General features: G+C 43.3%; 1 protein-coding gene across 3 annotated transcripts in view; it reads right to left on the bottom strand.

Moving 5' to 3' along the window:
• Nucleotides 1-16,855, bottom strand: part of lrp4 (low density lipoprotein receptor-related protein 4) — a 97,378-nt gene that overhangs the window by 31,797 nt on the left and 48,726 nt on the right. For all 3 annotated transcript variants that reach the window (XM_046394945.1, XM_046394936.1, XM_046394938.1), the window contains exons 3-5: nt 6,695-6,811; nt 704-817; nt 470-586 (exon numbers count right to left, since the gene is read on the bottom strand). In XM_046394945.1, coding sequence (XP_046250901.1) covers nt 470-586; nt 704-817; nt 6,695-6,811 — 348 coding nt within the window. The remainder of the gene's footprint in view (nt 1-469; nt 587-703; nt 818-6,694; nt 6,812-16,855) is intronic.

The raw sequence follows: 16,855 nt of genomic DNA, 5'->3' as shown, positions 1-16,855 counted from the left end.
TGTTAAACAGGACCATCTTACCTAGACCTGGGAAGATGTGTTTCTCATTCACAAGACTTTTACAAGACAACAATCACAGCAGAGTGGATGTAAACACACTGACTGATGGACTAACAAGCCTCTCATGGGCAACAGCTTTGGTGGATTTCTATTTTAAGCTAAAATCTATAATTATTTGAATTTACCTCAATTACAAAAAGTACACTCTTATGTCAGCGATCTGCTGAAAATGGCCACTGATGCGCTACACAGAAGGAAATGTGTTGTTGTCTCTTTATGTTGTGAGAAAGCTGAACTGCATGTAAATGCAAGAAGAAAGAATTAAGAAAAGAATTAAGAATAATTTGGGGTCAGCTGAAGTCCCACAACAAAACAAACAAGCAGCTGCTTTAACTCGACAAGTATGTTTGTTTTGTTGTTTGCTTGTTTTTTTATGGTGTCTTTCTCAAATAGATGCAGAGTAACTTACGGCAGTTCTCCTCGTCTGATCCGTCCTTACAGTCCGTGTCTCCATCACAGTACCAGTGCTCAGCAATACAGCTGCCATCTGTGCAGCGGAACTCCTTGTCTGAACATTTACGCATGTCTTGTATCAGGGGAAAAAAAGAGAAAGAGAAAAACTCACAAGTCACATTAAACGACAGTGTGAATGAATGTGTGCTTACATGCGAGTGCTCGTGTGTGTGTAGGTGTGTGTACCCACCACACTGTTCATCGCTGTTGTCCCCACAGTCGTTGTCGCCGTCGCAGTGCCACAGGCTGCGTATACAGTAGCCATTTTGGCAGTGAAACTCGTCCTCCTCGCACTCCCTGGGAGCTGCGGAGAGAAAACAAAAGCAGACAGGATTCAGAGGACAAATAATGAGCCTAAAACAAAAGCAAAAAGCAGATACTGTACAAGAATTAGATAAGAGGAAGCCATCCCTGAGCTCAGCAGACAGTCTACTCACAGCTGCACTGACACAAGGGAAACTGTGACCTTTTTATGTCAGCCTCGAGCTCGAGGAGCTGAGGAGAAGAGAGAGGGAGATTTCGCTCCATAAAGAAGTTCAACTCTCTCGAGGCTGCAGGCCTGCAGCTCAGAGACTCACAGGCTGAATATCCTGTGGTTCGATCTCAGGACAACAGACGTCCGATCGACATCTACTGCAAAACAGTGAGGACGCAGGCTGGCTAATGTCACACCGAGCGTCTGTGTGTGTGTGTGTGTGTTTGTCTTCATGGTCACTGATCAGAGTGAAAACACTGGCTATAATAATACCTTTATTTATACAGCACTTTTCCAAGATGTGTAACAAATGCATAAAACCAAACCACCTTGCAGGGTGGCTGTACAAACTCGGGTGATTCATCCCTCACAAAGCACAAAGGCTGTGCCCAGCTTGTTGGTTACAGCGGATGCCAGTAGTGACAAGCTTCCATGGTGGAAAACAAGAAAAAAAATCTCCTGGAATCACAATCTTCATCTCCCATTGTCAATCTGTGTGTTCGGTTTGTTCAACCAACATCAGGCTATAGACACTGTTTCAGTTTCAATCCTGAACCCAAGCCCAAAACGCGAGACTGGAGGCTGACGGTTTTCCTGATGCGCCCATCGAGATCAGGATGTAACTTTTGCTTTCAGCTGTAATTTGTCAAAGATTAACATGAGCTGGGTGTCCCTCCATGAGTTGATAACTGCAACTGCGACTGTGTAGATCAAAATCTGTTTTAAGAAACACAAAAAGGAGAAACAGCATTCTTCTTTGCTTGATTCACTGCACAGTAAACGTGCATTTAAGTGTATGATGTGCAAAGGGGTCAAAACTTTATGATGCAAGACTTACTCAGCTCCTTTAACTCCAGACCAGTTTGAGTTCAGGACTGGTTTAATCTACCAGAGATGCGCTCCAACAGCTTGCTGTATGTCTTAATTAAACACACTGGCTCCTGTACATTAGGAAATGTTGTTTCACCAGAGAGTTAACCTTGAGACTGGAGATAAAAGACACATTTATCATTCACCCCGACACCCCTGACGATGCAGTTAGTCCCTCCTTCCAGTGAACTTTCAGCACTGTGACATTGACAGTGTTTCACTTTCAAACCCTTTCATTTATCCAAACAACCCCTCCACCACCTTGCTTCTTTAATCACACCTCCATTGATAAAAAGCCTGAATGGATTTTCAAAACACCGTCTTCTACTGTTACCACCGCAATCGATGGCAAACCCCAGCGGCACACGCCCGGGGCCGAGTAAACAGGCTCGTCAAGGAGAACCGATGATGGATGGCCCCTGGCAGGAGGTAATCTATAATTTATCACTGCCGCGTGTGAGTGTTAGACAGCTGAGACAAACAGACTGAGATAAGGAGAGACAAACAGAAGGAAGGGAGAATGGAGGTACTGAGGAAGACAGAGATGAAGCTTTTCTTGAGTTCAGTAAGATTTTTCATCTTTTCTCAGGTGTGTTGCAGCATCACAGCACGAGTCAAGGCTGCTGGAGACACACTCCACTTCTGAGCTGAATGACAGGACATGAGGCCCCAGAGCCTGTGTGTGTGTGTGTGTGTGTGTGAATGCACATATATCCCTGAAACAACTCTGTTAACTTGAATACATGATTTGAAGATGGTTTGACTTAACAAAATGAAGGTTTGTATTATAAAATTATTTTATTTTATTTTTTCATTCAATAACGTAATCAACCACTTGAAAACGGCATAAGTAACTCAAAAGGAGTTCCCGTAATAGGTCAATTCCAATTAAAAAAAATTATAAGGTGCCCTTAAATATAATTATTCTAACATTTGTGATCAGGCTACACAGTGCGCATCAATGCTTCCTGAACAAGTTAGCAACTGTAATGAACTTAAGCCACTCCTGACAAATTACCTCAATCATATCGTTTTAAAATTTTAAATTTCTTATTACTAATCAGGCAACTTATGAGGGAAAGTTAGTGGATGAGCTTAAACCGCTTCGATTTGGTGCAAACTGGCTGAACTGGCATCTGTCACCGTGTTTTGCCGTGATGTATGAGAGTTCAGCATTCAGAGTCCACAGGAAAGAAGCCCTCACGTCGGTAACGAGTCGCCGCAGGGCACGCTGTCTGAGGTTATGTTACACGCTGCAGTGCCAAAGCCTCGTTTTGATCCACATCCGTTTGATCTGTTAAGTTTCTGCAATATGCTCTTGATACAAACCAACACTGTGTGCATTTCAAATCAAAAGCCCTCCAATATTTCAGTGGACAAGAACCCTTCACACATTTGTAGGAACACGTTGTGGTCAACTCCCTGCATTGCACTTGAAATGAAGCTACTGACATTTTTGTTGTTTTCAAGCTGCACGTGGCAAAAGTTTTATTTTGTCAAACTTGAGAGGAAGAAAGTTTATGTTGAATGGCTGTTGTGAGAAATGAAAACACAATGTGTCACGGTTCTACTGACAGACTGTGGTGCCACTACACTCCTGTTTATGGCCTCAGTTGGACGACAGTGGACGCTGAGACACCTGGTGGTAAAATTTGGCATCCCAGTATTACGTATTAGTATTTTTTACGCAGGCCCAACCCTCTATGATAAAATCTACGATAAGCAAATATAAGCACCCACACCAACATCCACTCCAAACCTTCCCATCCCCCCAAGTTACAAAAACGATTTTAAATCACAAAAGGCCAATGGAATGAAAATTTAATTTTACTATTGACAAATACACTCATTTAATCTATTATTCAGCTTAAAATAATTGATTCCCTCGCTCTCTCTGCCTCTCCCATGCTCCCTCTACCCTCCCATCAGCGAGGCAAACAGAGGGAGGTCGGGGGTCAACAAGCCCTCGAGATGCTCGTCATTCACAAAGCGGCCAAACGTCAAAGGGCAAAGCGTCCCTGAAAGTGTGTGTGCGCGAGTATGTGTGGTAAAATGGTGTCATGTGTGGTTTTTTCATTTCCTTTTTTTTTTTCCCTGTGAAATTTCTTTTAAACTTCAAGAATTCAGAATATCTCATGTGCAAACACGCACGTCCACATGGAGACACGCCTCAGTCTCAGTGTTTGTCTCAAATCTTGACAACAGCTTCAGTTCCAGCCGAGCGTGTAGGATCGTCTCTCCGTTTCTAAATAATGAAATAAAACCACGGCAACACGGAGACAAACAAAATATATTGGGAGGAGAAAGATAGACTGGGGTGAAAAAAATGGAGAAAGAAAGCATAAAATAATCAGCAGTTTGGGGAACGAAGGAAGGAGGGAAATTTTACTGGGCATGAAGATGAAAAATTCATAGCTGGCTCGCTGCAGACAGACCCCCCATCAGGAAGTGATACAATGTCTGGCTGCTGATACAATATGTGGGTCAAGAGAGGAGGAGGAGAACTCACCGGACGACAGACAGATAAAAAACATCATTCAGAAGAGGAAGAGTGAACCTCCACCTGCTGCATACACACACACTACATGAACTATACAACCATCAGCCATGACATTAAAACCACCTGCTTTTATTTTGCAGGTCCTCCTTGTGCTGCCAAAGCAGCTCCAACCTGTCAGGGGAAGGGACACGGGACCACTGGGGGGATTTTGTGATCACCGGGATCGGACTGTTGGATCCTTTGGGTCCTGTGCACCACCCAGTGGGAAGGCGGATTCAGTTTATTCCAGTGCATCCTGCAAAGTCCCAATCAGGTTGGGATCTGGGGAGTCTGTAGGCCGTTGTGGTGGTCCTTCAGAGAGTCCTGAGCGGATTTTGAAATGTGATGGGGTACACTGTCCAGCTGTTCAGGTGGGTGGTGTGTGTCAAAGAACATCCACAAAACCACCAGAACCCAAGGTTTCCCCACAGGCCGAGACTCCTCTAACGGCAGAGATGACTCGCAGTGTGTTTAATACAAATGCCACAGTTCATATCTAACAATGTGTATCATTTAAAAAATCATTTTCTTATTTTCAGACACACTGTTCACACTTTAAAAACATCAGTCAGTCTCAGTCCAATGATTTGTTGTGAAATATTCTAACAAATATTCAGTGGATTGCAATGAAACGTCAGGAGCCAGAGACTAAATCCTAACGCATTATGATTCTCTAAATCTCCAACAGGTCAAAATGTTCATGAGTCCAACATATCAGTTCGTCACGAAATATCGCAAAAACAAATGAACAACCTGGTTGATGGTTTACAATTCTTTACGCTCAATTAATTTTTTCGTGACCGGAAGGTGCGTAGCAGGAAAAGACCCTGCATTGATCTTTAAGTAAAAGACATGACATGTCTGCCATGTGTTGTGTCCATCAGGAACACGTCACTCCCTGTAACTATTCCTGTGCCCGCACAGGGTGTTAAGTGTGCTTAAACTAAATCACCAGACTGACTCTGTCAGTGTGATGGAACGACTGGCGTGCAGTGTACATCCACACGGATCAGACTGCACATACGGAGCCTTGTGAGTGATTGTGGGTAAACACAAAGACTTAAAGTGGACTATGTGTTCACAGAATCTCACTGCTAATGCTACACTGGCTAATGGAACATCACACACACACAAGAGGCATAACACATGACAGATCTACCAGAAATGTGCGCTTGCGTGTGTGTGACTGGTCAACGCAGCACCTCGCTGAAAGATGTTGTGTTGTGCTTCAGCAAAGGCTGAACCAGGTTCAGCTCGGTTCAGCTTGGACTGCCTCCATGCAAATGAATGAGGGGCCTGTGTTCTTTGACGCTGGGCTCATGTCGGTCTCGCTTGCAGCCCAGCCATCTTGGGAACACTGCATGAACGCTTCCAGGTCAGAAGAACAGGAGGTTGTCCTGTTCTTCCCATTCTGCCAACACCGTGTGAAGGCACCTTTAGCTCCCTAAAGAGTCATGTGAAGAAGTGAGGAGCAAACAAAACGCTCTCCCTTTCCAAAAATTCTCACACTTAAAACGGGGCCCACAAAAATAGAAATGCAGGAGCACGTACACACACACACACACACACACACACACACCAAGCAGCAACGCATAGATGCATAAATATGCCTGCTGAAACAGACACTCCACTGCACACACTGCAGGCCAAATTCTGCCTGGGAAGCAGCTGAAGGGTATTTTGGGCTGAAGACAAACACACACACACACACACACACAGAGGATAAACTAAGAGCAAAGGTTACAGAGTGTTGACCGTGGGAGCGCTGACCTCGTCAGTGTCCTCGTGTGTGTGTGTGTGTGGACAGGTATTCCTGTAGTTGTGGGGACAAAAATCTGTTTACACAGTCACATTGTGAGGACCCGTCTTACTTATGGGGATAAAATGCAAGTCCCCACAACATGAATCATTAAATATGGAGAAGACTTGCTTTAAGGTTAGCTTGAGGTTAGGGTTTGGTTAAGGTCAGGGTTACAATTAGGGAAGTACTAGGTAATGTTTATTGTTATGGTTAGGTGGTGGTTAAGTCTCCAGGAAGTAGATGTAAGTCTATGTAATGTCCCCAAAGGTGATGGAAACACATCTGTGTGTGTGTGTGTGTGTGTGTGTGTGACAGTCAGACTCAAAACAAACACCTCATTGCACATGACTGCCTCAAACATCTGTCCACTTTAATAATTCATCCCCTCCCCGAGCCTGACAGAGCAGGTCAGGACTGTGTTTCTCTGTGTGATGGCACATATTAATATGAGCGCTACTGTTTGTTTGTGTTGACGAGGGAGAGTGACTTTACTTACGACAGTCCTGCTCGTCTGAGTCATCCTCGCAGTCGTTGTCTCCGTCGCACACCCAGGAGCGACGGATGCATTTGCCGTTGTCACAGTGGAAGTCCAGCGGCGAGCAGGTGGGGAGCACTGCAAACAAACAGGAGCAGACAACAACGCTGTCAGCAGGAACAAACAAACAAACAAACAAACAGTGAGGCTGAGAGGAGAGTTCTTTTTACTTTATTTTCTTACATGACAGACAGTTTAAATGTACAAGGGTTTATTCTGTCTGGTGACAGCTGATCCAGAGCCTGATCTGGACCCACAAGTCCTTCTCTCTGCCACCTTCTTACCCTGAGACCCAGAGAGCAGCACTGAGCTCAGCTCAGCTCAGCGCATTCCTCCTTAACTTCATATCCGCTCTAAGGGAAGCTACTTGCGATCTAAGCAGAGCCCGAATGACTGGCCCTTTGTCATCCCCAGACAGAGCTAATTTAATTACAGGCCAGAGAAGGATGGAGGGAAGAGGAGAAGGAGAGGAGGAGAGGAGAGAGGAGCGAGGAGAGGGAGCAGCAACTCCTTACAGTGGACTCTCACTCGTCTGTCGATACCACATATGAAATATTGACAGAACAATGCAGACTTTATGAAAAATGTATGACGTCACGCAGTGAGTTGCCTGGCGAAGCAGACAGGGGAAGGAGTCAGGACTCAGCAAGTGAATTAAGTGTGTGTGTGTGTGTGTGTGTGTGTGTGTGTGTGCGTTGGGGTGTGGCTGTGGTCTCCAGGGAAAGTAAAGTCCCACTGACCCACATACCCCTGCATGGATATTTCATTATTCAGAGAGCAACACGGAGAGAGACAGAGATGGGTAAACTGTCTCTCGCCAGTCTCTCCGCTTGTCAACCCCTTCATACTCTTCACCTCCTGATGAACTCTCTTTGAGCAGCCGTGGCCTGGAGGTTGGAGAAGTGGCTTGTGACCGGAGGGTCGCCAGCATGTTGTATGTGTGTGTTCAATCAATGATGAATTCAGAGAAGAATTTCGGGGTATGTAAAAATATACTGACAATAAAGGCTTGAAGTTTAAGTTAAGTCTTTCAGTGTAAATAATGCCGCCATACTGGTGGTCCAGCTCCAGCTCTGTGCGTTAAAGTTATTGTCATATTTTAAGAGAGCTTTCATATGGTGCATTCAAAGTCACTCCGAGCAGTCTGAGGTTTAAGAGTCTGCTGCCAAACATCCAGAAAGGAATCTTTTAATTATTACAATATTTGAGCATCCTTTTTATAATACAAATAAGCTTTGTAAATTTGATGCTGTGATGCCACACACTGACAACCAGCTCGTTAATATTTTCTCTAATCTCTACAGTCACAAACCAATTTTTGGATGTCAGCACAGATTTATGAAAATGACCCCCACTCACAAATCATAAATCTCTTCACTTAAAATTAATTTGATGCATACAGACAGAGCAAAGTGATTGGGAGGGCAAAATTAAGGAAGCTAATAGATTCATAGAATCAACTATTAGTTTTGAATCCAGTAGAGCTGGAATGATTGGTTGATTAATCAGAGGACAGAAAATTTACCAGCAGTAATTTACTATGTAATAAGTTAATCCAGAAAACAACCAGCAGACTAATAAACAATTGTTTGTGGCAGCCCTGGAGTTTAAAATATATTAATTGTCCTTGTAAAATGATCAAACATCTCCATTCACATGGAACATGCACAATTACTACTACTTGCACTATACTCCACCCTGCAATACCTCACTTTTGTACTACCTCCAGAACCATATTTATTTTACTTATTTTATTTTGTTTTACCTTATTCTATTTTATCTTATTTTATTCTACTATTATATGTTACTCATTACGTTCTATGTATGCACCAATCACCAAGACAAATTCCTAGTAATGTGAAACCTCTTCACTTACACGGCAATAAAGACGATTCTGATTCTGATTACCAGGATGTTCCTAAAGGTTTAAGGCTTCACTGAAACAGCTCTCCTGTCATGTGTCAGGATTCACGTGACAAGACAAACAAAAGCTCAGCAGAAATAAAATGAGGTTTAGGTTGACATTTGACAGAACTGCTACATTAAATTGGAGCTGAACACGAAGTAAAATCTTCATAGAGTCATTAGTGAGACGTCCTGAGAGTCCTGGCACCTGCACACCATCGAGAAACTTCAAACTAAGGCAGTTTGGATCCATCTCTGAGCGGGCGTCTGCAGATTTATGGCATCAATCAACAATTCAATAAATTATTCAGCTTGTGTGAGGAGACAAAGGGAGAGTGGCATTAAAACACACACACCCAAACATTGCAAACACACACGTGCAGACATAAGCAAAATGCTACTGCACGGGCCAAACAAACACACTCATTCACAGAGCAGAATTGTTTAGGCGCACAGGTTGGGAGGGATGCAAAATGTATGCAAAGCAATACTCTCTTACTGTCTTACATCCCCTCCCAACACACACACACAGACACACACACACACACACACACACACAGACAGTTGGTGGGGCCTGTATACTGGTATCAGGTGGATCAGCAGGGAGCCCGCTGGGAGGGTTGATGAGGTCTCAGGGCGCTTTGATCTCCCTTATCACACAGATTCTGCTCAGCTCAGCGCTGCTCTTCTCGCAACCACTGCATTCCTTTGAGGCTGACACACACACACACACACACACACACACACCTTCCGATCGTTAACTTTGTTCACTTTGTTTACTGCACTCCACCTCGGAAGAAAAAAAGTAAGAAGTGCTCACTGTACTTAAGCTGACAACATACTGATGATGTAGATATTTTAAGAAACAGCGCTGAAGCAAAACTGAGTCAAAGATGTTCTTATATTTCACAAGCTGCAGATGACAGATGCCCAACACGTTGCATTCTGGTCCACTTCCTGTGTCTGTGATGCTGCATTAGTTTTGCAATACTGTCACATCCTCTTCAGCATATTCACATAACAGCTGTGGATGATACACATGCATCTTATTTTGAAATCTGACATGTTCATTCATACCTCAGATAGTAACACACACACACACACAAAACCCTGACCTTCACCAATGGGATTTTCTCATCCAATCTACAGAATTCCCACTTGCATTCCACAGGTCATTCCCACACAAACACCCACGCACACACACGCTAAAGAAACCGAACAGTGACCATGAAAGCTAAAGTTCACCTCTAACTCACTCATTACCTAAATGTCATGTTGGGTTGTGTGACGTCATACTGAGCACACTGAGTAGTCTGACTTCAGACTGCTGTCACACAGGCGTCTCAGTGTAGCCGTCTCCTAATGTCAAACACCCAGTCGGAGAATGGAAAAAAAAAAAGGACTCAGATCTCCACATCACCACACATGTTTTTAGTGGAGACAAAAGGCAATCTGAAGGTGAACCGACCGGTTTTGGACTCAAAGAAAGGTCCTTTGCCGAAGCTCCTTGGATGAGCTGTTCTCGTTAGACGTGCAGACTCATCTGTCCCGCTGTGAGATCTCTGCCTTGACCCCAATATAACGGGCTGATGGCGTATCAGTGGTGAGTGTGCTTTATTCAGAGTTATAAAGACACAAAGAGCTGCTGCTGCTGCTTTTTAATGCAACCTTCAGTGCTGTGAGGAAAACAAACTTAAGTACATTCACCTTCACTGCAGTGGAGTGAAGGCTAAAATCTCAGGAACAGACATTCAATACAACCTAAACTATCTCCAAGGCTACAACTGAATGAAAACGTGTATTTCTGTAATGCAGATGAGGAAGCCCTTTCACCATCAATGGGAAAAACACCTGGATTGTTTTTTCTTTCTTAAACCAAAAACAGAGTGCCGTAAATGGTTTCTCAGACAGACCTTTTGATCCCAACATACTCAGAAGTTCATGTGTTTTCTGCTGCGACAAGCTGCTAGTCATCGCAGTCTTTGGTAAACAACAACAAACAAAACAACAACTTAAACAACAACTTCTTCCACCAGGAACCAAGAAAAAAATAAGAAGAAACGGAGAGAAAACGGCCCTGCGATTGACTGGCGACCAGTCCAGGGTGAACCCCGCCTCTCGCCCGTAGTCAGCTGGGATAGGCTGCAGCCCCCCCGCGACCCTGACGGATAAGCGGTATAGAAAATGGATGGATGGATGGAGAGAAAACAAAAACGAGCTGTTGCTGATTCAGCATGAAAATCCTGTTGTTGTTTTTTTTCCTTCACTGAATGATCATCAGTGCAGTTACTGACTGTATGGAGAAGTAAGACTGTGACTGTGCCTGACTTTGCATACGCTGCTGAGTGAGTGTGTGTCTTCCGTGTCTTTAGGAAGATGTATGTGTGCGTCTTTAAGTGGCCTCGAGCAGCAGAGTTAATGGTCGCCCCTTTACTACAGAGCAGCTGAATCAAGTGGCTCTAATGGGACCAATATATCTGCCTAAACTCTGCTTATCACACCAGCTCAACGGATGGGAGGATGGACGACTGAGAGAGAGAGAGAGAGAGAGAGAGAGAGAGAGAGAGAGAGAGACAACACACTGACTGAAAAAGAGATGTGAACTCCACAAAGAGCAAGAGAAGATTCTGCAAATCTAACAAGGGCATTTCATCCAAGAGGCTTTAATAAAGGTTTTCTCTTTCAGTGCAGAACAGGTTGGTTCACCTCCAGATTGCCGTCGCCTTCGCTGGAAAGATTTATTCACAGTGTAGATCTGTGTCTCTGATTATATTTGACGCCATGTTTGACATCAAGCAGCCTCTACGCACAAAAGACAGACACACCGACACAGCTGAGCTCGACTGCAGCCGCTGAGAGCAAACTGCATTTTATTGTGACAGACTCAACGACGTCAGACACCACAGAGCATTAATTTTACCTAATTAACAAAGTGAGCCAATCCTTCCCTTAAGTCGTGTTTTCCACCAAGCAGTCCGGCTCATGCCAGTCCATTTTGTTACACATTGCAGTGGTTTCTTTTGCATTTCCATTATTAAAAGTTGTGGATGATACCAACAGAAGAGGAGTGGCATTATGTCACATTTTTTTATCCTCACTCACTGATTTTCAAGCCCCCTCAACCATCCCACCTGCATTTATGAATACTGTCTGCAGGGGAAATGCAGAACAGAGCAAGGTTTTAAGGTGCATTTATTAAGGATTACATACAGTTTCCAAGTGAACTACCTCAAAAGCACTTTTGAGGAAATGTGGCTTTACTGCTCTGACACGCTGCGCTTACTCATGTACTTGCATGTAAAGAGATTCTCCTCTGAAGCTCCGGAAATGTGTCTCCCTTTGTTCTCTGCTTTACTCCTTTCTCTCTTCACATCTCTCCTCTTCATTTTGATTTAAAAACCAAACGAGGTGGCAAAAACAACACATTTTTGATAGAAGATCTTATTGGGTATCATCAGAGCGGAGGGTTATCTCTCAGGTCTCAAATTCAGTTTAGGAAAGCAGAAAACGTGTATCACTATCGCAGATCTCCGTCGTAACGTGGTAAAATCACTCTGTGCAGCATATTTTAATCGTCTGGAAGGTGTTATTTATTGTGTCATTATTCAAACTTGACAAGTATTCTAGTCAAACTAATCCTCTCTGTGCTGTGTCAGTCTCTCCTCCTCTACAGCCTCTTTATTTTCCTATCATAGACGGTCGCGACAGAGGCGGCTTATCTGATTCTAGGCAGCTCTGGTCGGTAGCCAGCGCATATTTCAGTCCGTCAGAGTGGAGTGGCGCTGCCAGCAGCGTTTTTCTTGGCAGCGTGTCCGGTTGCGGCCTGCATGATGGTCTCTCTGTGTCCTCCTCCACCTCTTCAGTAAACAGACCTCCTGCCTCGGCCCGGCTGCAGCGCCACTCCGCTTTCATAGACCCGTCAAAAACTCACCAAAGAGTTATGTATGGCAGACATCAATCGCTATCACTTCGTTACCAAGTCTTAAATGAGAAAAACATGCAAAGTAGTGAGGTAAAAAGTAAAATATTTCCTCCGGAATCTTACAGCGTATATATAAAACTGCACAAAAAAACTAAATCACAAACAAAGCACAAATACATCAAAACATATCGAAAAAGTACTGAATGAGCTGCAGACGTGCATCAGTGTGTTTGCTATGACCCCATCATCACAAGGCATTTTACCGTCCATCAAGGTGGATTAATGCAGAGACGTTTGCTTGTTGCTATGACAAATCTGTGCTGAGTGCTCGACACCAGCGAGAAACACTCGAGTTCTGCTGTCGTCCAGACAAGACACATATTTTCTTCTTAAATGGCTGAATGACAGGAAATACTCTAACACAGTCTGATGATGAAATTATGTGACTATTAGAATTATCTGTTTATCATTATCATTCCAGCTGAATGAAGTAATAACTTCTCTAATGTCTCTGTGTCTGTCCTTTGGACACTCACCTGCCGCAGGTGATCCATCTCTTAACTCCAGCTGCTTACTGGACAAGAATAATTATTATTTTACAGGTATAAAACAAGGAAATGTTTTCAAAATAGGTAAAGAGACAATCCTTTGTCAAAATATGAAAGAAACAAGTAAACTCAAACCACCCAAATAAATCCCACATAACGATTCTCATTATTCATATCACAAACAATAGTACAAAGCTAATGTTGCTATAGGCTGCGACGTCTTTCCAGCAAGAGCTACTAGCAAACTGTTTGTCCCAATGGTGGCACTTGAAAAAGGTCATTAAAATCAGAATCTCTCGTGTGCGTGAACGTGCCCACAAAATGCCACGGCTGCTTTCCATACCTTTTGCTTGCAAGTGGAAAAGTGGTCTGTCTGAGCTGCCAGATTAAAGATCAGAATCAGAACCTTAGGAGGTTCTTAGGAGATCCAGGACATTCATATCAAATCATCTGTCCAGAGGTTGAAGAAGATACCTTCGATCACAGTGACCACCTCTGAGCAACCAGCAGGAGAAAAGCACTGGCTCTGTGTGTCAGTGCGACTTTGATTTTACATAATAAGAAAGTCTGAGAAGAGTTCGGGCAGGTGCTAAACATGCACACACACACTCTGGCTCCAAAGACCTAAGCAAACACAGCTGCGGTTGTCTGTCTGGTTATGTGACAATAGGTGAATGCATTTATCTACTTCAGACATCAGAGACGTCAACATTTATTCTGCATTCTAATTGTGAGCGATATCATCAACAAATCACCAAACGCCCCAGAATTAACTCACTCAATATCAAGCTGAGAAAATCTACGTGTCAACACCAAACAAGCGGGTTGATTGAATAACATCAACATAAAATCAACCTTAGGCCTCGTTACCATGCCAATTTAATGTCATCAGCTGGATTCCAGCTGACAAGAGGTGTTTACAAAACGTACAAATCTATAAATCATTATTTTCAATTAGTTCATTAATTTTTAGTTTATAAAATATCAGACACAGTGACAAGTGAATACCAAATGCTCTCAGAGCCTGAGGTGATGTCTGCAAATGATTCGTTTTGCCTGGCTGCCAAAGCATTCAAAATGAGTTACGGTGATGAAGAAATGAAGAAAACCAAAGCAAAAAAGTGCCTGACACGCTCATCCCCACAACACTTAGTCACCAAGTGATAGATTCTTAAAAAGAAAATACACCTGCCAACTTCACTCATGTAAATCACACAGTCTTAGTGTCTTCCTTGTTTTAACACAGCCAAACTGCAGCAGCTGTAACTTTTTTAGCAGCCAACTCTTTCTGGCATTTGGAATCGTTATGTTTTTACCCCTCTGCTCTGTGGAGGAGCAGCCACATGATGAGAATGAATATGACACAGTAAATACGCCTTATTCCTATTTGGTGTTGCTCAAGGTCCATACTGACTTTCACCTCAACAAATCAGACCTGCATGTCAGCCATTTATCCATCCAGCTTTCAACAGCAAAGCTTATGAAGCTAAACAAATTGCTATTTCACATATTTTAATTATTGCTAAAGTTGATGAATCTTCAGACGAGCGATGATTTACAATATTATTTAAAAAGTATATGTAGTACATAATAATAGTTCCACAATTTTAAGCCTTGATCCATCACCTCTGATGGGTTTAATTACACAAAGAACATATTTAAAACCTACTCAAACAAGCTTAAGCGACGATTTACAAAGAAGGTAAAGCCGGGGTCCAGAGCAACATGCTCTTTGTCTCTCCTCTTATTTCTGTCTCTTTCGCTGCTCTCAATCAGCCTCCAATCATGTCCTCTTCTGTGTGAACAAGTGCACTCGCCTCATTTACTGAGCAGGGAGTAAATATTTAGGAAGGAGGCGGAGGAGAGGCCAGAACGAACACTGGGCAAAGGGGAGCAAAGAAAAAGAGGAGGAGGATTATGCTAATGTGCCCAAACAACTACGGTCATATCCTGAGTCCGAATGGGAGAAAGAAAAGACAACAAGGCAAGAGGAAAGAGACAGGAAGACGGACAAACTATGTGAAGGAACCAACTCAACCACATAGTGAGAAATAAATGAGAAAGTCTGGGGTAAAAAAAAGAAAAGTGAGTTGAGTTTGCAGGTTTCCCGTTGTCAGAGGGCAGAGAGAAGAAGAAGGAGGCAAAGATGAAGGGATGGACAGAGAAATCGACACGTAGAGAAGGAGGGAATGGGGTCCTAATCTTCTCCGCTCCTGCTTTCGGATCGGCTGAGCTCCCGCAGTCACAGCTGCTCTCTGATTGGCTAAAGCTGCTGAGAGCTGTGGATTAAAGGACGGAGGGGGTATTTCTTATTTTTTGGTGGTTTACGTGTGTGTGTGTGCGTGTGTGTGTACCAAAGTGCTTGTGGGTACCATTTTGAGTTTAAGATATTTGGAGCAAGGTCACTCCTCACTGCTTTTGTTCCAAAGACTAGTTTCAAGATTGATCTTGGGTCAATATTAGAAGGACATCCGAAACCTTTCAAGAGCTTAATTTACTCTTAAAAGAGCTCGCAACAGACACAAATGCTGAACTCTCAGCATTGCCGAACTCTCGATCATTTAATTGCTTTGGTTGTTTTACGAGCTAAAAGTCAAACATTTTCTTATTGCAATGTAAACATTTGCTGCTTTTCTTTATCGTTTATGACAGTACATGAAGAGACTTTTGGTTTTGGACTGTTGGTTAGACAACTGCAGCTGCAATTTAACATTGTCAAGATTTCAGCTTACTTATATTCTGCAGGTCCTAAGCTTTTGGCAAATTTACAAAATATGACAATCAATCAGTGGGTGCTTCAAATGGATTCTTCTCATAAATAAGGTAAATTTAACTCCACCGGGAGGCCCTGTTATACCTGACAGACATCCTGAAATGGATCCAATGGAGGGTCTTCACAAGAGTGTATGTGTTGGTGTGTACCAGTGAGTCAGTGAAGAGTGTGTGTGTGTGTATGTGTGTGTTTGAGTTTATAGCACACACCCTTTTCTCAAACCTCACAGACTTGTGTGAGCTGACAGCAGAGGAAGCCAACACTCATGCAGCGCTTTCAATCACGCACAACAGAGATTTTCTTCCATTTCATCTTACATTCACCCCAAAACACATGAACACACGAACACACACACACACACACACACTCTATCTCCACTGCAGCACTGTCTCCTCACTCTGGCCCAAAGCATTTACTCTTTCACAATCTCAGCAGGAGTCCAACAGTGTGCTCATGCCTCTGTGTGTGTGTGTGTGCGTGTGCGCATGCACAAGCTCACATCCTGCTTACTTCAATGTAAGTGAAATGCAGAGAGAGAGAAATAACTTGAAGGATTATCTACAACAGCAAGGGAGAAGGAGAAGGAGGAGGAGGAGGTGTTGGGAAGAGATCATTGGTGAAACAGAAGATGAATAAGTCTTCCAAGGTTATCGTGTCTTATCTGCAATTGTTACTGTTATAAACATCTTATTCCAGTGTGTGCTGATCATTTTTATTGCCATGAACTGGAAAGAGAGATCAGGAAACCTGAGAGAAAGAGAAGATAAGCAGGAAGACAAAAACACAAGCCAAACTCTGTTGGCATTTTGTTTCATTTAAGACACTTAAGCACACAAGGCACCACACCCCCACACGCTTGGAGCAAACGCCGGCGAAGCTGAAGCTGGTGTGAACAATGAAAATGTAGGCCCGATGTCTGAAACTACAAAACGATCATCCTTTCAGCTGTAATATAATGCTTGCAACCGAATTCG

This window comes from Scatophagus argus, chromosome 1 (assembly GCF_020382885.2).
Source record: "Scatophagus argus isolate fScaArg1 chromosome 1, fScaArg1.pri, whole genome shotgun sequence".
NCBI classification, from domain to species: Eukaryota; Metazoa; Chordata; class Actinopteri; family Scatophagidae; genus Scatophagus; species Scatophagus argus.
This window is presented reverse-complemented; position numbering and strand designations above follow the sequence as displayed.